The sequence below is a fragment of the Vitis riparia genome, chromosome 16 (assembly GCF_004353265.1).
Source record: "Vitis riparia cultivar Riparia Gloire de Montpellier isolate 1030 chromosome 16, EGFV_Vit.rip_1.0, whole genome shotgun sequence".
Taxonomy (NCBI): Eukaryota; Viridiplantae; Streptophyta; class Magnoliopsida; order Vitales; family Vitaceae; genus Vitis; species Vitis riparia.
Genome location: NC_048446.1, coordinates 167,826 through 190,545, shown reverse-complemented (window position 1 = coordinate 190,545; position 22,720 = coordinate 167,826). Strand labels below are relative to the sequence as shown.

The following is a 22,720-nucleotide window of genomic DNA, read 5'->3' as shown; positions in this document are numbered from 1 at the left end:
TGTAGCATTGGTCTAATACTAAACATCAATATGGGCATCAGGACCCTTGTCTTGGGTGGTAGCATATTCAAAATGGATAAGAATTATTCCATCATACCCTAGATATAAGCTTCCACCTAATGATTTCTCCATTGACAATTTGTACAACCCCATGGAAAAAAAAATGATGAAAGACTACTAAGGAAGTTCCTCGAGTTCCAATAATATATATCACATCTAAAAAGACAAGTGAACTACATCTATCCTATAGTTCTTAAAAAAATGTTTTAAATTGTTTTTAAGAACAAAATTATGTTCCAAAATTCAAATACGAAATACAATTTGCTCAACCTATTCTTCATAAAATTACTAGATACTTATATACAATACAATACAAAAATTTATAAAATACTTTTAGAAAATTATTTTCAATAATAATTTCCATCCATGGTCCTATTATCCCAACAGTGGGCAAGCAAATTTTTGGTTATACTAGTATGTCACTTTACCCTACAACACTTAAATACTAGGAAGGGTCAATCCCGGGTCTACCTTTCTAACATCCCTTAAACAATGAGGGTCAAACTTAAAACCTTAGGTTTATCATCGAATGACACTGCTGCTGAGATACACTCTAATAGGATTCAATCTAAATGAAAATATTTTCTAGTGTAAGTAGTGTGATTCCGTGTTGTTGTTAAAGACTTCGCGGGCATCTACTAGACAATCCAGCTTGGTGTAGGCGCGGAGTAATTTGCAGGACAAGTGATTGGTTTTGAGAGGAGCCTAACCCTAAGGTTGCTGCCTTTGCATGGATTTGCTTGAGCTTTTCAACGCTGCCACATTTCCCTTGCAGGAAATGGAAGGTTTTGGCGTTCACCTATATATTGCCGTTTGTGCTCATTCAGAAATGCTCTTCCACCTTTTTCACAAGTCACAACCTATCTAATGGAAATACTCTTGTTTGGATGCTAAGAAACTATTGAGCTTACTACCATGTCTAGTCCTCTAACAAAAATGCAAACCCAATGGAACAAAGCAAAGTAGGGTCTCTTTGAGCATCACTCTGTTGAAACATTTTTCTTTATTTATATATTTTCAGGAATATTGTCCTCTGGATATATAACTAGGTCATATGCTATAGTACTGTCGAGGTATAGTATCTTCATTTTTAACATAATTAAATTAAATCAAAATCAAACATTAGCAGTTGAATTCATATTTGTCTAGAGTAAGCTACTGTCTAAATTTGACTATGTTACATCCTAAGTATGATGGCTTTTAGAAGAAAAAGAAAATTGCCTTTTGTCATCTACATAGCACTTGGCAGTATAGGATATAAATTATAATTAGTTATAAAACTTTAGATGATATCCTGGAAATGAAATTATTCCACTAACACTTGAAATGAGTCTAGTTTACCATTAGCCTACTTGCCCAGTTTCCATTTCATTACCACTGCATATGATATCACTATGCTCCATTGCATTTGAAGAATCAATTTGTAGGGTTTCATGAAGCCCAGCAATTAATTTTAACTTCATTCATGATCAGGCCAAGAAAGGAGTGGGGTGGTGAATAGATACAAAAACAGAAGGAACTTCAATAAGACCACTTGAATTCTATATCAACCAAACTGAAGGACTGATTACCACACTTCTCACGGTCCAGAGAGTAGGCCTTTCTTCAATATCCAAAAGACTGTAAAACAGTTATCCTCATCAGGAATGGAAAAAAGTCAGCAAGTGATATTGTAGTTCATGTCAGATCTAAGGTGACCACCCCCTGCACATAGAATACATGCTTTAAGTTAGAAAACAGAACCATTTTTCGGCCATGAAGAGCCAAGTGATAGCCTGATGATGGAGGTTAATGCAGAATGCATTAGAGAGCCATACTCTGCCTAAACAAACAAAAAGGAAGGGAAAAAAAAAAAGGCACACAGAATTTTGTATTGATAATAATAATTACCTATGGCAATCTTGTCCTACGTTACAGAGCCTTGCACAAACTGAATCCAAATTTGACTCCTTCCTGATGCTGCAAACAGGCAAGGAATGCAAGAGGAAACAATACACATAATTTAGTATATAACAATAAAAGTCAACAATCAGCTTTTCTGCTCATTAAGACCAGATGGAATATGGTTATTCAACTGATACAATCAAGAGAGCTGACCATAATGACTAATATAACTCTGTGGCTTAACTCAACCCAATCAAATATCTCTCATGGGTATCTAATCTTGCAAACTACTAAGAACACCTGGGATGGTCTTGCTCAACATATCAGAGCTAGGAATGCCAAATGGATCTTTCAATATGAGAAACAGATTTATAATATCACTCAAGATGACAAGTATCTTACCCTTTATTTCTCTATTTTTTTATCAGACCCTTATTTTGTCTATTCTGAAGTAAAAATGGAAGAACACTATTATCAGAGTTTTCAGGTGGATTGCCCAACAGACACAGCCATGTTTCAAAAGTAATTAGAGAAAGATTGAGACTTGACTGTGTTGACTCTTGTTATACCAATCTAGGGAATAATCAGGCTTGCAATGTTTATGTCCCTGCGGGAGAGAGATGCTGTTGCTATACAGTGAGATTACAGTGGTGAAGGAAAGGCTTATAATGGACACAAAGCCAGTGAAGCGCAGGGAGATGAGAAAGATAACTTTTGATGTCATGGTGCAGGAAGCATGCTTCAAGCTTCATCCGCAACATGGCTTTGTGCTTGATCAGAAGGAGGCAAGTGATTATAAGCTCACAAACTCCTGTTGGGTCTTCCACCTTTGCAACCCCAGCAGCATTTTCACAGAAGGAAGTTGAGCTGTTTTGTTGGATTATAGCTCAGATGGAACCATCTATTGCCTCTTCAACTTGGCTTTACTACCTTATACCAGGCCAATATGACACCCCAATCATTCATTTAGCATAATTGAGGAGCATGTGATCATGTGATTGGTGTGTCATCCTTGTGTCTATCTTTTAATACTAGAGTAAATATAAGGTTAAGATTGCTGATGGATATTTACCTACCATATCTGCCATCTGGTATAGGTGTTGTTTCAAATAGTCCTTCCCTGTCATTTAAATCTGTTCTACATGTTTCAAATTTCTCTAAAATTTCCTGTTTGTTAGTTGTATTACAAAAGCCATAGGTTGTAGTGTAACCTTTTCCCTCATGCTGTATTTTTTCAAAATCTTGTAATTAAGAAGATGATAGGTAATGGTGGTGAGAGGGATTATCTCGTTGACTGATGGGCAGTTTCTCTCAAGAAAAAGCATCAGCCTAGATGCAGAGGGTTCTTGATCGCTCAATTGCTCCAACAGAGTTGTAGATTTAAGCATCATTCCTTTCAGTTAAAATTTTGTTTTCTTCTTTAGTTTCTACGCTAATCTAACTTGCTACTAAATGCAGGACACTTCTCAGGGAACCTTGAAACTTAGTCTTTAAAATATCATTTTTGTCCTCTACTTTTTCAAAGTCAAGCTCTTCTCCTACTTTGCCTTTAACATTCAAATGACAAGACAAAACCTTTATCCCTCTATCATGTTTCCCTCTGATCTACCATTTTGATCGGTGAAGTTTTGATTGTGATTGGAAGTACATCCATTTATTTGATGACTTCTGAGGCTTATGGATTTATGGTTCGAAATGAAGGTTTAGCTGTGCAGCTGGTTTCTATGTTGGGTTATAGGGTGGGGGAGCTTCCTTCCGCTTATCTGTGTCTGCCTTAGGGTACCTCCTCTGAATCATCAACGATTTGGTATGTGTGGATGAAAGATTTCACAAATAGTTTGCTATATGGCAGAAGGCAATATCTATAATCAATCAAAAGGTAAGAAGTCAATTATGATCAAAAGCACCTTGTCTAATCCACATATTTATTTTACATCCCTCTTTATCATCCCAAAGAAGGTTAATTCAAGGTTTGAGAAGATTCAAAGAAATTTCTTATATGATCAATAGAAGTTTCAATATCACGTGTTAGTGCAATAATTTAGGGATGAGAATAAATCTACATACAAAGTACACAAACTTTTAATGTGATTCATCTAAATCAAATTCCAAAATTTCATCAAGGAAAGAGAAATAGCATGTGGTCACCTGTACAAAAGATCTCCACAAGGTGCCAGCTTCCTGAAAATCCACTCTGGAATCAGCTTTTCAAGAAGTTCAATCTGTTCTTCAATCTCTCCTGCAAAGTAAACCAGACAAGTTGATTGTTCAGCTAATTTTTTAAAATACTAGTATTCTAGGTTCACACCATTCATACATACTTCTCTCAATGATATCACAGTTGTTCATAATTATCTTGTGCACAAGCTCCTCTTTTGTGATTGAAAAGCAGCCAAGAGATAGAAATATGTGGTGAATCAAAGCAACAAGGTCAACCAAGCAAGTTGACACTTGCTGAGATGTTACTAAAACCCTTTGCTTCATCTCATGAGCATTGCCAGTGCAATCATTGCTCTCCTCTACCTATAAGAGTGAATATTGAGATAAGCAATACAAATATAGTGTAGCAAGGGATATAAAACTCTTGAGCCACCAATAAGAACGACTAGAAAGACATAATTGAAACAGAATTCCAGCATAAATGGTGCATCTGTTAGGCAAAGGTACCATATTTGAATATCTTGCTGAGAACTCCTGAGCCAAAGGAATGACCATGCTAGCGCCAGAAAGTCTCAAGTTTACAATATATCATATAGAGGCTGAAAATCTCTAGTTTTATTAGGCCATAATGCATAAATGAGCACAATTTATTACAGATTGACAAAATATAGTCTCAAAAAGAAACAAAATAGCAAAATGTTGAATAGAGATTCCTAATAGTCTCCATATGTTTATATAAATTTTTAAATTAAACTCAGATTTAATATCCTACACTTACACAACAATCTTTGGCTTTGAAGCTCAAAAACCACTCGATATAGATCGATTTAGATAAATTTAGAAAGTTGTTAGAAAGTCTGGGTGTTAGAAAGTTGTCTTCTCTTAATAAGGTGCTTCTTCAGAAATGGTGTTGGAGATTTGCTCTTGAGAATGAGTCTCTTTGGAAACAAATGATTGTAGGGAAGTACAGAGAAAAAGAGGGGAGATGGTGTTCTAAAGCTTTGAGGGAAAGCTATGGGGTGGGCCTTTGGAAGGAGATCCAATGCAAGTGGAAGGCATTCAACAAGAAGGTTGGTTTTAGGGTAGGAAATGGCAGGAAGGTGAGATTTTGGCAGGATAAGTGGTGTGGGGAGGAGCCCTAGGTTGTGGCTTTCCTAGAGTTGTTTCAATAGCCATTAATAAAGAAGTTCGGGTAGACTAGATGTGGGAACAGGTTAGGGAAGTGGGTTGTTGGAATCCAGTATTCACAATACCAATAAATGATTGGGAATCGGGGGAGGTGGAAGAATTGCTTAGAAGATTGCAACAAGTGATCAAAACGAGGTGTTGAGGATGTCATGGTTAGGTGGTTGTCAAAAGGAGGCACTTTCATTGTTAAATCCTTTTACTCCTCCTTAGCAGGTTGCTTTCCAAAAGGATTTCCCACAAGCACTTTGGATTCCTTGGATGCCAATGAGAGTCAATTTTTTTACCTAGGAAGCAGTTTGGGAAAAAGTCTAACTCTAAATCAAACTAAAAATGAAGGGTTGGTGTCTTCCAAGCAAATGTTATTTGTGTAAGGGTGAAGAGGAGTCAACAAACCATATCCTCCTTCATTGCCCTATGGCAATCATGTTGTGACATCTTATTTTTCTCTTTTTTATGTACAATGGGTAATGTCTTTCTCAATCAAGGATGCCCTCCTCAGTTGGTGGGATGCCTTTGTTAGGAAGAAAAGAAAAAAGACCCAGAAAGCAATTCCTTTGTGCTTATTTTAGAACTTATGGAAGGACAAAAACCGAATAGCATTTAAAGATTTTGATTTGACGGACCATGCTATTTTATGCTCCTTGATGTACACGTTTTTGAAGTAGGTCAAGGTACCTTTAGGGTCTAGCTTGTTATCTTTATTTGACTTTATAAATTGGTTGTGTTGTAAAGTGGGGCAACAATGTTGCTGTTTTTTTTTTTTTTTTTTTTGTATCCCTCATTTTTTTAGCCTTGTATACATCATGTGTATTTTGGGTACTTAGGTGCTTTTAATACAACTGCTTTACCTATCAAAACAACACTTATCCCTTGCTAATATCATAAACTTCTGATTTTATAGTTCAAAATCCACTCAACAAGGGTCTAAAAGATCATTTTTGGCTTTTGTGAGACCATTTCTAATGAATATAAAAACATATCTTTCAATAAATTAAGAAAAATAAAAAATAAAAAATAAATAAATTAGAATAGCCAATTTTAGGCTTTATTTGGATACACTTTCTTTTTTTGTTTTTAAAATAGAAACTTTTATACCAAAAGTATAAGCTTACCAAATGTCCTTAAAAATTTCTTCAAAAATTTTAAAATTCAAGTAATAAATTTTTTTTGACAACTTAATTTTTTTAATTAGTTTTTAACAACCATTACATTTTCAATGTAAGTCTTTAAGAGTTCTAATATTTTATTTCAGTGTTATTAAAGGCCAATCACCTAGGCCATTAGGCTAGGCAAGGCAAATAAAAGTCACCTCTTGAGGACCTTGGCAAGGTAGCTTCAAAGAGGCAACGCCTAGACAATCGCTCTAGGATAAGGCACAAAGCATAGAGGCAATCGCTTTTGACCATGAGTTAAGATTAAACATACTTAAGATTATAATTTCATTCAATATAGCATTGGATTAAACAACTATAAGATGAAATATTATATTATCGATCATAAAGAAAATGAAATGAAGGATTATCAATCTAGTCTTAATGGAAGTAATGATAATTTTAATTTCAATGATGACTATGATGATGATGCCCAAAGCTTTTCTAGGATGTTCATTCTCTTATTTCACTTTTTATTATGATTTTTAGATGTCGGAAAAATTAGAATATCCATTTAGATAGGATGAATATTTCTAAACAATATGATGTTTCTTATGATGTGGGATATAATATTTAACACTTTGAATAATTATTACTATTTTGTTAATTTTATAAGACATCATGATAGATGAAAAATAAATAGCATTGATTGTTGAAGACAACGCTTATATTGGTTAAGTATCAAATAAGTGAATATAAGTATATTTTTTATTGTCTTATTATAATCAGGCTATCGCCTTGTTTTTCACCTTTCGCCTTAGGCTAAAAGGAGTCTTATCACCTAAACATCACCTTTTGCTTTTGACAACACTGTTTTATTTAGAAGTTATCACTATTTTCTATTTCTAAAGACAAAAAATAGGAAGTGTATCTAAATGAAAATGTATCAAAATATGTATCAAATTATGAATTATCATAATGTCTAACTTATTGAATTTTGCATCTCATTCGTAAATTTTATGACTAAACTAGCTCAAAAAATGCAGCATATTAAATTAGTTTATTGACTTATTCATTGTATTCACCGTGGCTCACAATCTAAAGAAGAATCATTCTGTTCAAGGACACTAACTGCTAGGTGTGCCAACCACAACAAAACTCAAAAGTTGGTAGATTATGTTCTGATCCTAGAACAAGTTATTTTAATCAAGGATTAAAATCAGCCCAACTCAAGGAAATTGTATCCATGCCTTTCCGAAATAATGAGAGGAAATGGACCAACAATTATAGCATAACCTCTCTAGCAGGTACAGAAGATTAAATTGAAGGTTATGAGTTTCAGAAACATTCTATAAACATAACTGGGTCAAGAAGCCATACCTTTTGCAGAAGTTCTGCAGAGCCAGAAGCCTCCTCTTCCACATGAACCCCTTTAGCCTCCACTGTTTGAGAAAGGGTATCATGTATAACTTTGTGACATTCTGGCTCATCCAAAGTGTTCAGCACACTTTCATCACCTTCCAGGCGTGAAAAGTCCAGTGACCTCTTTGTGGGCATATGGCATGAAGTTCCCATTTGTCTAGCCACAGTCTTCAACTTGTTGTCACAACTGGGCATTGATCTCTTTGGTGTCAACTGTGCAGGCGTTTCTACCATTAAACAATCAGAAACCATAGGATGCTTCAGGTAAGGGCTTTCACAAGCACTGGAACTAACAGAGCTTTGGGGACAAATTAGTCCAACAGGGGGCTTAATAATGGTGGATTCAGAATATAACTCAGAAGACTCCTTATGTTGCTTGCTTTTTATATCTTTGTTAGTGACAATATCAGAACTGGAAGACAACAATGGAACTAGAGATGCGAAGAGTTGGGTCTTTCCTGTTTCTGCCACAACAGCCTTCTCAGAGAAGTGTCTTCTGAAAGATGGATTAAGATGGGATGAGTCTGCTAACAACTCAACTTCAGAAGTTGGTTGAGATTCTATTGATGAATCCACAGGCAATGACTTCGGAATAATGTTCTGAGTTCTCTGGTTAAACGGTTCTGGCAATATGGCCTCTGGGATATCACATCCCTGTTCTCCAAAAAACAAAACAGAGTTTAGTTCAAATAAATCTTGAGAAAATATGGTGACATGCCACCTGCTTCAGCCAAACATACACCTAATCAGAAGCAAGGAACTAGGCTGAGCCACCCAGCCTAATGCAGAACCAACAAAAGCAATGTTGTGCACTAAAAACAATGAGAGGAGCTTAGTCCAGAATTGAGGAGATGTCACCTATGTATATCCTTAAGTGGACTAAACTTTTGTGTATAGTTCTCCTTGTATGGTGGAGTTTAGTCATACTTTAATCAGCTTATTGTGTTTTGTGGGAAGGACCCCTCATCCCTCTTAGGTACTTTTGTTTTTACAATTAATACATCTTTTGTTTCTGATAATAATAATAATAATAATTTTTTTTTTTGATAGGTAAAAAGAAATATATTAAACAGAAAGAGGAGACACCAAACTAGTGCCCTCTAGGTATACAGGGAGTATACAAAAGCAACCCACAGACTCTGAACCAAGAAAGGGGAAAGAACAACCCCTACCCTTACTTAGAGCCTAGCCACTCAAAAAAGCTAACAAGAGAACAAGGGCTCAAAACTATAAACACCCTAACCCAAGACCACAGATTACATACAAAAGAATGTTTCAGCCTTACTTAGAGCCTAGCCAATAATAATAATAAATAATAAAAATTAAAAACTAATTTATACACTCACAGCACCTAATGAGTTGATCTCAACCAACTTATCTACCATACCATTTTCAGATGTTCAGAATTCATCCCCAAGAAAGGCGTAATCTCAATTTTAATGATAACAAAACAAGGCTTCGAACTAATGATTTATCCCAAGTGTGTTTAGGAAAGAAGATTTCCAAAGAGGCAATTAAGAAGACATCAAGTTAAAAGGAAATCAAGAAGAATGAGAAGACTTCAAAGAGATGGTATTCCAAGTTCAATAATTTTCTTAGAATTCCTTTGTAAGGTTGTCAGTGAATTAGGTTCATATTGCATTACATATTTATTCAAGAACCTAAAGTTGCATAATTGCCTAAATCAATTTTATTTTTTAAATTGGATGAAACTTCTTTATAAATGAAAACCATCTTTGTTTAGTGTTATTCATAATTAAAAATGCTTTTCAAAATGACAAGGAGTTTATCTAAATGGATTTTCCTAAGGATTTTGTATTAAAGATGTAAAAGTTGCAAAAACTATAGAACTCATTCATGCATTTTTTAATGATTTTTATAAAAAAAATGAGATTGAATATCTTAGGTATAAAAACCCATGTTTTTTTTTTTTAGATAAGTGAGCGCATATATATAAAATTAGGCAAAAAGCCACAAAGCATACAGGAAGTATACATAGTAGCCTACGCAAAAACAAAAACAACACTCACCATCCCTTAGGGAGTGGCAAGCCATTCCAAAAAACCTAAAAGCGAAGAGGACTCCTCTCCCATATAAACCCTAGCCCAACTCCACAAATTACAAACAAACGAATTCTTTAGCTTCTGAATAGCTAGAGAGCCCCCCCTAAAGGCTAATCTATTTCTCTCCTTCCAAACCGTCCAAAAAATACACAAGGGAATGGAAGTCCAAATCCTTTTCCTCTTTTTCCCCACAAAAGGGCCCCTCCAACTTTCTAACATCTCTTTGACTTTCTCTGGGAACACCCAATTAACCCCAAACAAGGCCAAGACAATCTCCCAAAGAACCTTTACAACTGTACAGTGTAAAAGAATATGATTTACAGTTTCCTCTTCACAACCACACAAAAAACACCGGTTTGGAAGCTGCCAGCCCCGTCTTTGAAGATTATCCAAAGTTAGGACCTTCTCCCAAGAAGCCTCCCAAGCAAAAAAAGCAACTTTGGTTGGGACCTTGTCCACCCAAATGCTCTTTTTCGGGAAGGTAATGGCATTAGACCCTGTCAACAACTTGTAGGCATCTCTAATCCGAAAGCGGCCGTGTCCCTCTCCTTTCCATATCACTGCGTCCTCTTCAATAGAGGTCCTCAAATCCCTCAACATATGCAACAGCTCTCCCAAGGCGTCCAACTCCCAATCATTAGAGTTTCTAGAGAGTCTTATGTTCCAACCTCCTTAACCGAGGCTCGAGTCCCACATCTCATTTACCGATGCATACCTATGGACCGCCAAAGCAAACAACTGGGGAAAAGCTTGGGACAACGCCTCATTTCCGCACCACAGGTCAATCCAGAACCTTACCTTAGTCCCCTTGCCCACTTTGAATTCTATATTCTCCCAACACCAAGACGACTCCTTCAGAATATCCCTCCAAACCCCCACCCCAAACGTTCCGCGGGCCTCCTTAGTTCTCCACCCAAAACCCAACTGGCCATACTTCACCCCAATCACCTTCCTCCAGAAGATATCTTCCTCAAAGGCAAACCGCCAAATCCATTTCCCCAACAGGGCCTTATTCAAGAGATCAATTCTCCGAATGCCTAAACCCCCACTCTCCTTTTGGGTGCACACCACCTCCCAATTGATTAGATGGGTTTTTCTTTCCATACTTCCCCCTCCCCAAAGAAAATCCCTTTGAATTTTTTCGAGTCTTTTTACAACTAGCTTAGGCATGCGAAAAAGAGACAATTGGTAAATAGGCATGCTAGCCAAAGTGTTTTTGATAAGGGTAATCCTCCCGCCCTTTGACAAATATTGTCTTTTCCACAAGGCAAGCCTTCTTCTCATTCTTGCTTCAACCCCATCCCACATAGCCCTGGCCTTGTACTTGGCTCCCAAAGGCAGCCCCAAATAGACAGAAGGGAGGGTCCCCACTTTGCACCCTAACTCCACCGCCAACATCTCAATATCTTCCACCTCCCCAACCGGGATTACTTCACTTTTAGCAAGGTTTATTCTAAGACCAGAGGCTGCCTCAAACCACATCAAAATCCAGCTTAAGTGGGTCATGTGATTTTGTCTTGCTTCACAAAAAATGATCGTGTCATCAGCAAATAATAGATGGGATACATTTATCTCCATTCTCCCCCTCCCTTGAATGTTACAACCTGAAATGAAGCCCCCATCAACAGCCCTTCTTAACATAGCGCTTAAAACTTCCATTCCCAACACAAAGAGGTAGGGGGAGAGTGGATCTCCTTGGCGTAACCCCCTAGAATTGGGGAAATAACCAGCTGGAACCCTGTTCACCAGAATAGAGAAGCTTGCCGATGAAATGCACCACCAAATCCATTTCATCCAACGATCCCCAAAGCCCATCTTTCGCATGACCTTCATGAGGAAGCTCCAATTCATACTATCATAGGCTTTTTTCAATATCCAGCTTACATATCAGCCCTTTCTCTTTGCGTTTAAGCCAATAGTCAATCACCTCATTGGCTATGAGTGATGCATCTAATATCTGTCTACCCTTCACAAAAGTATTTTGGTCCGGCGAAACCACCTTGTCTAACACCTCCTTAATTCTATTGGCTAGCACTTTGGCCAAAAGCTTGTACAAACCCCCAATCAAACTGATGGGTCTGAAATCCCCCAAGTCCTCCGCCCCCCCTTTCTTAGGAATGAGGACTAGGAAAGTAGAGTTAAGGCACTTGGCAAACGATTTTTCTTCAAAAAATTCCTGGAAGAACTCCACAATTTCCTCTTTCACAAACTCCCAACAGGATTGCCAAAATGCCACTGTGAACCCATCCGGGCCTGGTGCCTTATCACCATTCATCCCCATCAAAGTCGCATGAATCTCTGCCTCAGTGAAAGGTTGTTCCAGACCTTCAGCTTCAGCATGGCTTAACCTTTGCAGCTGCAGCCCTTCAATGTCAGCTTTCCAAGAGTGTTCCTCTGTCAACAACTGCTGAAAAGTATGCACAACCCCCTCTCTCACCTCCCTCTCCTCCTCCAACCACCTCCCATTGATTTTAATCTTTTCCATGGAGTTATTTCTTCTATGAGCATTAGCCATCCGGTGGAAGAATCCCGTATTCTTATCGCCTTCCCTCAACCACAATTCCCTAGATAATTGTCTCCAATGCGTTTCTTCCAAGATCACCCATTTTTTAAAGACATCCTTAGCCTCTGTTTTCATCTCTGTCTCTCTTTCAGTTAGAATCCTGTCCCTCTCCACCCTATCCCAAAATTCTACTTGTTGCAAGGCTAGGTTTTTGTTAACTTCAACCCTCCCAAACACATCCCTGTTCCAGATTTTGATCTTCTCCTTCAGAAACTTCAATTTTGTGGCCAATCTGAAGCTAGCCCTCCCCCTCCCCCCCGCCTCCTGCCACCAACCCCGAAGAAGCTCCTTAAACCCATCAACTTTGAGCCACATATTCGCAAACCTGAAGGGGGATGGGCCCTTCTTGACCCCTCCACCATTCAGAAGAATGGGAAAATGGTCAGAGGTGGGTCTGGGCAGCCTACACTGACTAACCCCACTGAAGCAATCAAGCCAATCTTGAGACACTAGAAATCGGTCCAGTCTAGCCCAGGCTTGGTTATTCCTCCCCCCACTCCACGAAGCCACCCCCCCTTGCAAAGGAATATCCAGAAGTTCTAATTCATCCACCACCTGAGCAAATCTTCTCATGGCGCCAGTCAGCCTCCCCTGATTGCTCCTTTCCTCAAGGAATAGAGTAACATTGAAGTCACCCCCTACGCACCAGGGATCATCCCAAATTCCCCTTATAGCCCCAAGCTCCCCCCAAAGAGTCTCCCTATCTTCTTTGGTGAATGGACCATACACACCTGTAAAAATCCAGACCTTCCCATCTTCTACATTCCTAAGTCTGCACGAGATTGAGAACTGACCGATCTCCATCTCAAGGATTTCCAGGGTTCTTTTGTCCCAGCATATCAGGATCCCTCCTGCAGCTCCCTGAGCGTCCAAAGCACCCCAATCAATGAACCTCCCAGAGCCCAAACTCCTCACCAGACCCTCATTCATGGACTGAATTTTCGTTTCCTGGATACAAAACAAATCAACTTTCTGTTTTCTAATTATAGCTTTAATCACTTTCCTCTTGGAGCTATCATTAACCCCACGCACGTTCCAACTCAAGAGCCTTATTTTCATTGGACTTCCATGATTTGGCACCCTCTTCCTTGCACAGTACACTTTTTCTTCCTCCCTCCCTCATAGTTGACTGAACATTCAAGTCTTCTCAGCTCTCTTTCAAATTTCGATTTCTCCAACATGGCTTTGTTATGAATTCTTTCTCTCCTCTTCCTAATTTTACCCATAAACTCCAAAATATCTTTCTCTAGGCCCTCCGTCGAGAAACCCAGGAATTGACTGAACCTGGCCAAGTCACTTTCCTCCCATCTCGCTTCCACCCATCCACTCTCTTCTTGACATAATGGTCGGGCTAGGCACAGCGCCTTATTGTTATCCTCCCTACAATCTTCACTGATCTCTACCAAATCCCACCGCTTCCCTTCATCCTGCTCTGAAGTCCCAGTTCCATTGCACAGAGTATCCCCCTTGGTTGAATCATCAAGAACCCCAGAACGGTCGAAAGACTTCTTCACAGGAGTCCGACCAAAAGGAGAAAGGAAGGAGGAAGAAGGTTCAATAGCCACCATTCCAGAGGAGGAAAGAACATAATCATACCTTGCGTCTTCCTCCAACAGTGCACAGTTGGTCCTGGAAATCCCCCCCCCCCCCCACTGATTCTCGTTTCCATGGATCCCCCACTGACCATCCTTGACATGCATTTCATCATTAAAAAGGACTTTTCAATATTAAATTTTCATATTGAAACAATCTGAGTCGTTAAAAGTCATTTGTACATCATTTTCTCACATTTTTTTGTATGTTTGACTAATGGTTGGCCAAAGCAATCGACTGGTTAGCCCAAACAATTGACTAGTTCAGGAAAATTTTCATAAATTAAATTGGCAAAAGCATGTTTCAACCTGTTGAGGTGGAACGTTGACCGATCAAGGTACAAGTTGAACAAATCGAGCTCCCATGGCCTGACGGTCACTTGCTATACCTTCTATTACCCAACAGCTAGTAGCTAGTTTGACCCATTAGTTGACCAGTTGACTCCAAACTGTGCCTAACAGCTAGTTTAGGCTTCCTAACTCCAATTTAAAGGCTCTAAACAACATGTATAGCATGAGGGAGAATTCCAAATCTTTATTAAATTTTATTTAAGCCTTAAAGAAGACTTTTAAAGTGCATTTTGCTTTCAAAGTTGCCTATCCATTTAGTGCACCTCAATTTTAGTTTATCTTGTATCCATTTAAGCTTAAACTTGTACTAGAATTTTGTGAGAATAGTTTTCTATCAAAGTGTAACCTTGTGAGAATTACTCAAGAGAGGGGTATATCTTGAGAGGATGCTTTGGAACCATAATCCAAAAGGAATAGTTTGGAGACTTCGGCTTTAAAAGTTTTGGTGTCACAGGTCCCTTAGAACTATAATCCAAGTGTAAAGCTTGAAGGCTTGGGAGCCTTGATTAATAGAGCCCTCACTTAGATAGCAGCTTGAGGAAAGTAGATGAAGGTCAAGTTGCGCAAAACCATTATATAAAACTAGTGTTTGCATTCCTCTCTGTGCTACTCTCTAATTATTTGCAATTGTTTTTATATTGATTTTTATCAAATTACTATTTATATTTTCACTTGCATTCATGATTGTTAAATTTGTAAAATGTGACCACCACCCTTTTCATCCCCCCTCCTTTAAGGTGATTACTTTAGCTTGGTATAGCTAGGATTGTAACACCAAGTATATAAAAAATTTTATCATAAATTTCACATAAAAACTCTTCCTAAACATGTATTGACCTTATTGGGAAGTCCACTTCAATAGTTAATTCTATTAGCATCATCGGGATTCCATGCATTTATCCTGCAATGGGAATTATTTTATAACAAATTTGATTAAATATTCTTTCTTTCTTTTTTTGATAAATAAATTTGATTAAATATTCTTCAATAACTGCATTTTGAAGAATTCTCTCATAGCGGTGTTCAGATGGTCTTTCAGCATTTCCAAATATGATTTTCAAAAATTAATTATCATAATAACAATGATGCAAACAGTGGTAGTAATAATAAGTACTACTACTAATTCTAATACCAACACTAACAATAATAAGGCAGCAGCTATTACCTCAGGATGAGTGTTAAAGAAATCTAAAAGCCTATAGGCAAAAACTTGGCGCAGAGCCATAAAATTGGACTTTTCCTGATGACCTTCAATAACATCAAACAGCAAGGAAATTTTCATATCTGGCTTCATACACAGGCTTTTCACATCATGTATGAGGATATAATCAATTTGTACAACTTCAGGAAGTATATACTTTATCTGTGCAAGATGCCTGTATGAGAACTTTCTGAAAAAGAAAAAAATCAATGGTTAGGCATAAAAGGATGGCCTAATAAGTAGAAACAAATGGAAAAGCTAAATGATACTTGCACTATGTGACTTTAAAACCGTGATTGTGACGCTTGTGTGTGCACAAGAAGTTGCAGCATATGCAATTCTATCAAGTTTAATATCAAGCAAGGTGAGTTGGCCTCGATATCTAAACCTGAAGATGTATAGTATCATTTATCTGGGCATTAGCCGCCTAATCAGACCCTAAACTCTCAAAATTATTTATCAGAATTGGAATGCTCTTATGAGCCAGGGCTAACAGGTCTGTTTTCAAATTAGTCAAGATAAAATATCTGTTCAGTAGGCTAGCATAACCTTTTTGACTAAAAATTACCTTGAAAGGAAACCCCCACAGATCATATCTTGTCTACAATTTTCTATAAAAACAGGTATTGACTTCTTGTAAATCACAATGTGTAATTTTATTTATTAAAAAAAAAAATCTAGGAAGCACAAAAATCACACTCCACAACTATTATTTATGGGCTCTGTGGGCTTTAAGTGAAGGGGGTTAGTGGATAAAAACAATTCAGGGCCATCATCTATAATCCCTTAAAGTCTTAAGTACTTAAGGCCTAACAGATAAAAAATGTTATAAATGCATACTTTCAAATAATGGCAGAATTTGCATCAAGTCAGTATTTGCATGACTCCATGAGTGATTACAATCTTCTAGGGACTCAAGAAACCAGAAACATGTACCATTTAATGAATTAGTATTTTCAAAATTCTGAAATCAATTTTTTTTATAAGAATTCTGAAATTGATTATGATACAGCAAGAAAAATGTAAGGAACCAGGAGCTTTCTTTATGGAACCAGAAACATAAGCCATATTAATTTCATTACTATCAAGTTATCAACAACATAACAAAGAATATAACCATCAAGCTCCAAATTACCTCTTTGTCAGAATTTCCACCTGAGTACAAATATTCTGAAAAGTGGTAGGCTTTTTACGCAGACCAAGCAATCTCAATGAACAATTCATACGATCAAAGAACTCTGCTATGGTCTTGTATCTGGAAATAGAAGGCAATGGCTACTGTTAGGATGGAAAACAATTGTTTTAAAAAATGCAAAACATATGCATTTGTAGAGATACCCACTTATCAGGAAGATTGATCTCTTTCTCTTTGAAATTAGCGTGTAAAGGCTCACTTGTCTTTTGTGGCGTCAATGAAGCAATTTCAGTTTCAGAATTCAAGTTTCCAACAATTCCTGATGTTTTAACAGGGCTAGGAGACAGAGCATCTGATTTCTCAACACCAGGAAGAATTTGTTCACACTTCAAATCCAAAGCTTCTTGTCTTGTTTCCTCCCAATTTATTTGTTCCATGCTTCTGCAATAACACGATACAAAGAATTTAAAGCTGAATGAGATAGAATCCTTGATTTGGGAAATAGAAATAACTGCTCTTAGAAAGTGAAAGAAAAGAAGTGAGGACAGACACCTAATAAGAAAAGTGCAAACCTCATAAAAAGAAATGTCAACAAAAATCAAATTACTAGATACCATAGAAAATGAAGGACTTGAGGCTATAAGGATCCTGTTGAGTCTATCAGAGAACCCCAACCTGCTGTGCTAGCTATCATCTAGCACCAAATATTTTTAATGGGTTATCATCTAGCACCAAATATGACCAGTGTTCATTAGTAAAATTTATGTTAAGATGCCCTTTAGATGGTGTTTGGTCTGCATAAGCAACTATGCAGATTTCCTTGGAATCAGCTAAAGCAATGGGTTGTGACTCATCTAAATCACCTCTCCATTATTGCCTTTGGAACACAGTTGTGGAATCAACCCCTCAAGAAGATCAACAATAGGGTTATTGTATCCAAAAGCATTTCCATTAGCTTTTCTCAATAACCAGCAGCTTTTGTATGATTTATTCCTGGATCCTGAGAAATAATATTAGTAAATCCTCCAAGCTAACATATCTTCTTGATACCTTAACTTCTGTTATGCTTTGCTTCTCCAGTCTGGATGATCAAGTTCAGTCCATTGAAAATAATGGTGCCATGCAAATTGACCTCTGATTCTCAACTATTGAAGATGGATTACCAGATATCCATCCCACTCCCCCCACCCCCCACAAACAATAAAAAATGATTTGAAGGGCCAAGCTTCCTCCGAAGGTTAAGAACTGGGTGGAATAGTAGCTGTAAGAAGTGTGACAATTTTTTCCTGCACTGACTTTTACCTTTGCATAGTGGAAAGGGATGCTCAATTTAACGGCTTTAAGCTGGGTGGCTCCATGGGACATCTCTTCTATGAATTCCAAGGCATTAGGCAAGATAAAGGCAAAATTTTGTGGCCAGGTGCCATTCTTGCATTAATTTGGATTATTGGTCAAAAAGCAAACCTAGAAATTTTGAGGATATGTTCTACCATGAGGAATTAATTTGAAAGAAATTGGTGTCAACTTAAGCTCCATAGAGGCCTTAGTGATTAAGGAGTTCATAGAAGTGCCTCTCCTGCACATTATGAAAGATCAGAGGGAGACTTGAGAGAGAAGTAGGAAATTGTTGTCCATAACTTGTAGTTGCTGTTCTTTGATGAATCCGGGACAAATGGGTATTGGACAAATTGTTATGAAACATCTTGGATGGTGTTTGGTATACATGTTAAGTTGGCAAGATATGGCAAAGCTAGCTAGGCAAAGAGAGTTTAGCTCTTTTTGAGGATGCTAGAAAAACTTAGTGAACAAGCTGAAATAGGATGAAGTTTGAAGGTGACTTGTCTACCCTCATTAAGTGGGCTTCTTCAAATAATTTTGGTCTGTTTTATAGAAGAAAAAAATGAGAATATTTTTTGTGATTTTCAAAAATAGAAAAATTAAAGGGATCACTTAGAGATGAGATCAAGATGTTGCTTTTCACATATCCAAAACTGCAATCCTGTTAACAATTGAAAATAATCCAAAATGGCAAAAAAGAAAAGAAAAACAGTTTTATTTCTGCTATCAAACAAGCTCTATAGTTATTGGAGGAATACCCATTTCATAGTAGAGGTAAAGGATCCCTATTCCCGAATGGAGGTTGAGTTCAAATGAAGTGTGTGCCACCAGCTGTGAACTGAGAACTCAATTTTTTTCTCAGATTATTTTCAATTGAGAAGTCTTGAGGGCATTTTTAACCCTTGGGGAGGCCAAGGTGGTTGAAATTGGTCGCATTTGCGCATTGGTTCAAGAAAGAATTCAAAAACAATCAACTCTTTAAAATCACGTTCCCAGGCTCAACACGTTATCATTGAAAAGCAAAGACTATGGTAACGTTTATGTGCAGTGAATACCTAAAGTCATTTTCCTGGGTTTTCTCTGGACCTCAGCAACCAAACATTCATGCAAACAAGAAAACCTGGAATTTGAAAACCCAGCATTGGTTCAAGTGAAGTGCGTGACACCAGCTATATACCTAGAAGTCTTCTTCACTTGCGAAACTTAACAGGGCAAACTTTTTTGAAATCGCTCACAGTCCCAGCCTCCTAGTTTGAAGACTGAATCCGTGAGCAATCAACTCTTCTGAAATCGCATTCCAGGCCTCAATGATTATCACCACAAAGAAAAGACTATAATACTATTTATATGCAACGAATCCCCACAAATGTCATTTTCACTCATTTTGCTGGGTTTTCTCAGCGAAGAAACAAACAGACAGACAAGAAAAAAATCAAATTTGACAAGTCAACGATCGTTCCTTCAACCAAATGAGAAATCAATCAAAAATTAAAAATCAAAAACCACGAACCTTGCCTCGGCTCTCTCCCAATGCGTGCCTGAAACCCTAGAAAGAGGAGGGAAACCGCTGTGTTCAAAATTAGACTGGACTGGACCGTAAATGGGCTTTGCTCATTTGAACCAAGAATAATCTAGAGATGGGCTTGGGTTTGCCATCCACTTATATTGTTTTTATTATTTTTCATGAAAGAAAGGCATGAACGAAGGCAATAATCCCCACTCGAAATAAAAGTAAAAAACCATGAATTGATAATTTCATAATCTTCCATATACCCATTTATTAATTAGTTAAATATTTCTCTAAAACAAATGTTATTATTTTCTCAAACCCATCTTAAAGTATATTTGACAATTATTATATGAAGTGTTTCTAATATTTTTAATGTTTGAAAAATAAATATTTTCAAGTTTTAGAAAGTTTGAAAACATTTCTAATAATCACTATCAAACGTACTTTCACTCTCCCTAAGCATGAGAAAATAAAAAAAAAAATCTCGACTTTATATGATTCAAGAATTCAATTTAAATTTTATTTTATTTTTAATATCAAATATCAAATCAAAATAATTAACTTATTTTTAATTTCAAGTTTTTTTAATCTCATTTACCCACACTAAAAAATATATATTATAAAATTATACAAGATTTCATATCCATCACTCATTTTTATTTTTTATAATAAATATTTTTACAATGATTTTATGCATCTATATAACACATTAAGTACGAGTGTCTTATAAATAAATTTATCATTTAAAATTAATGAAAATAAATGATACATGTTTTTTTTTTTTTTGTATTTATTATTCCTCTATGTCACCATTTAATATTTATCAACTAACAATGGACACTCATTTAGTCATGATTCATGATTAAAACCACCAAAGAAAAAAAAATGATAAAAAAATGTTACATTATTTTATTAATGGAATGTAAAAAATAATATTACTCTCTCAATAAAATGAAAACAAAATAAATAAAAATCTAAATATATTTATTAAAAATAAATTATCGAGAAATAATAAGAAAACAGATGTGTTACTTTTTTGTTACAACGTAGAAAGTGTCACTTAGAAAGTAAAAATTATTCCAAACATGGTATCTTTTTTATTCATGTATATCGGATTTGAAATTTTAGAATTGAAATAAATTGAGCATGAAATTTTATTTTATTTTTATAAAAAGGACCAAAATAATGAAATTGATTCTACAATTATATGAGATTTGTCACTTTGTGGGTGGACCAACAGGACCAATTGGAGGAAGCGGTTACTGGTGAGTGATGATAAGACCTTTTCCACTCGGAGATTTAAGGGTGGTGACGTGGATTTCTATATACTTGGATGCCGAGTGCCACGTGTCGAAATGTAAGCCACAAACGTCACATCACATCTCCAAGCTGAACGGAGGAAGCAGAAGACTTTGTTTCTAATTTATTAATTTATTAGTATTAATCAATGGAGTGGCAAGCCACGTGGCAGAAATTAAGGCGTCAAAATTTCAGAGTTGGCTCCGGTCACGAGTTTTGCGGTGTGGGTCGGCACATCCACCAAACATCCACCTCACGTGCCCTTCACGCTATTCTCTTCGTCACGCCTCCCCCATACTTTTTTAGCTTCCTTATTTTCTCACTTGCCCCAAGCTATCACTGTTTCTAAAAGAATCTCAATCATAGAATTTTCTACATTCAAGCTAAGTTTTTAATTTTATTTTAAATATTTTTAAACATGGTGGAATAATTTACATGAAAAACTCATGATTCTTCTTGACCAATTTTTTTTCTTCCTTTTAAATATTTTCATAAGAAAAATTTATGAGGTCTTTTTAGATGTTAAAAATTTAAAGTCTACGGACTATCATTTGTAGATAAGATACATCTAATAAACCTTAATGTTATATTTGATTTTTGAAAAATAGAAAGAAAATATTCAAAAAAATAATTTTAAAAAATATTTAAAAATATAGTTTTGCTAAAAAAATACGAGAGAAAATTAAATATAATTAAAATTAGTAAAAACATATATATTTTAAAATTATTTAATTTTATATAGAATAATTAAATAAATAAAATAAGTTTGAAGCAATATATATAAAAAAAATTATCGATTTTCAATTTATATTTTATTTCTCTTCACTTTTTTTCTTTACATTTTTCCTCTTTATTTTTTTCCTATATATTTTTCTTTAAACTCTCCTGAAACTAAAAATAGCTTGACATTTTTTGTATAATTAATTCATAATTAAAAAATGATTTAAAATATTTAGTAATGTTTTTTAAAATAATTTTTAGAGATATAATAATTTAAAAAAAAAAAAGGTTCTCCATTGATTTTAGAACAAAATTATATTTTGAACTCAAATACAAAATAAATTTATCAACTTAATTTGTAAAATTACTTTATAATTGTCTACAATACAAAAAATTTCAAAATATTGTTCACCTTTTTAATTATCATTTTGAATACTTTTAAAAAATATATAACTAAAAATATTTAAAATTTGTACTGAAAATGACCTATTTTAAAATTAAATTATGAAAAAAAAAATGATTTTTATCAAAAAGTTTCGATGAATCGTGACATTTCTTGCAAAGCCAAGTGGATCATAAGCATGAAGATGCATGTGTTACAATAAGTGAAAAATGAGGGGAGCAGTGATTTCAAGGCCCACCCACCGCCAATGAGAGAATGGATTTGGATTTTTCCCCACGTACCCCATGCACGTGGAACACCCACACACCTTGGACGGTGGTGGGGCCCTTAACTCCAGCATGAAACATATCTTCGTTTCTTGATTTTTAACAACTTCTTTGACTTGTCTTCCTCCTCAAAAAAGCTTTAGATTTGATCATTTCTTCCATGAAAAAGTTTGATTATGGTTGCATGCTTGATTCCAATCGTGACACCGATGAACAGTATGTATCAAGTTGATTGATATTAACATTGCATTGCCAGATGTACGAAACTATCTGTCAAAATAAATAAAGTTATTTACAAGTGATTGCAACGTGAAAATTTAAGTATATTCTAAAATATCATAAGATTTTTGTTGATTCTTTATGGATATGACATGTATGTGTAATATAAGAAGAGTTTTAGAAATTTAATTTCAATTTCACAATTGAGACCTTAAGGGATGAAACGTCGATGAGAGAGTACCACGTGGACCAGAA

At 36.1% G+C, this 22,720-nt stretch overlaps 1 protein-coding gene across 3 annotated transcripts; it reads right to left on the bottom strand.

The window, feature by feature from the left end:
- Window positions 1-1,328: 1,328 nt before the first annotated feature.
- LOC117932910 (CDT1-like protein a, chloroplastic) lies at window positions 1,329-19,661 on the bottom strand. Of its 3 annotated transcripts, none has more exons than XM_034854228.1 (9): window positions 19,559-19,661; window positions 16,918-17,151; window positions 16,711-16,830; window positions 15,540-15,765; window positions 7,764-8,459; window positions 4,266-4,467; window positions 4,093-4,183; window positions 1,951-2,019; window positions 1,329-1,764 (listed from the first exon to the last, which is right to left on the bottom strand). In XM_034854228.1, exons 2-9 carry the CDS (start codon window positions 17,145-17,147, stop codon window positions 1,749-1,751), a joined length of 1,650 nt encoding a protein of 549 aa, XP_034710119.1. In that variant the 5' UTR covers window positions 17,148-17,151; window positions 19,559-19,661; the 3' UTR covers window positions 1,329-1,748. The 3 variants fall into 3 exon arrangements, with proteins under 3 accessions (XP_034710119.1, XP_034710120.1, XP_034710121.1); XM_034854229.1 differs by lacking the exon at window positions 19,559-19,661 and adding an exon at window positions 19,226-19,520; XM_034854230.1 differs by lacking the exon at window positions 19,559-19,661 and adding an exon at window positions 19,104-19,205.
- Window positions 19,662-22,720: the final 3,059 nt, after the last annotated feature.

Coding starts and splice junctions, on each gene's coding strand:
- LOC117932910 (XM_034854228.1), bottom strand. CDS start 17,147: ATGGAACAAATAAATTGGGAGGAAACAAGACAAGAAGCTTTGGATTTG. Junction 8,460..15,539: donor TCTTTAACACTCATCCTGAG/GTAATAGCTGCT, acceptor TTTGGAGAACAG/GGATGTGATATCCCAGAGGC. Junction 4,468..7,763: donor CTGCAGAACTTCTGCAAAAG/GTATGGCTTCTT, acceptor TCACTCTTATAG/GTAGAGGAGAGCAATGATTG.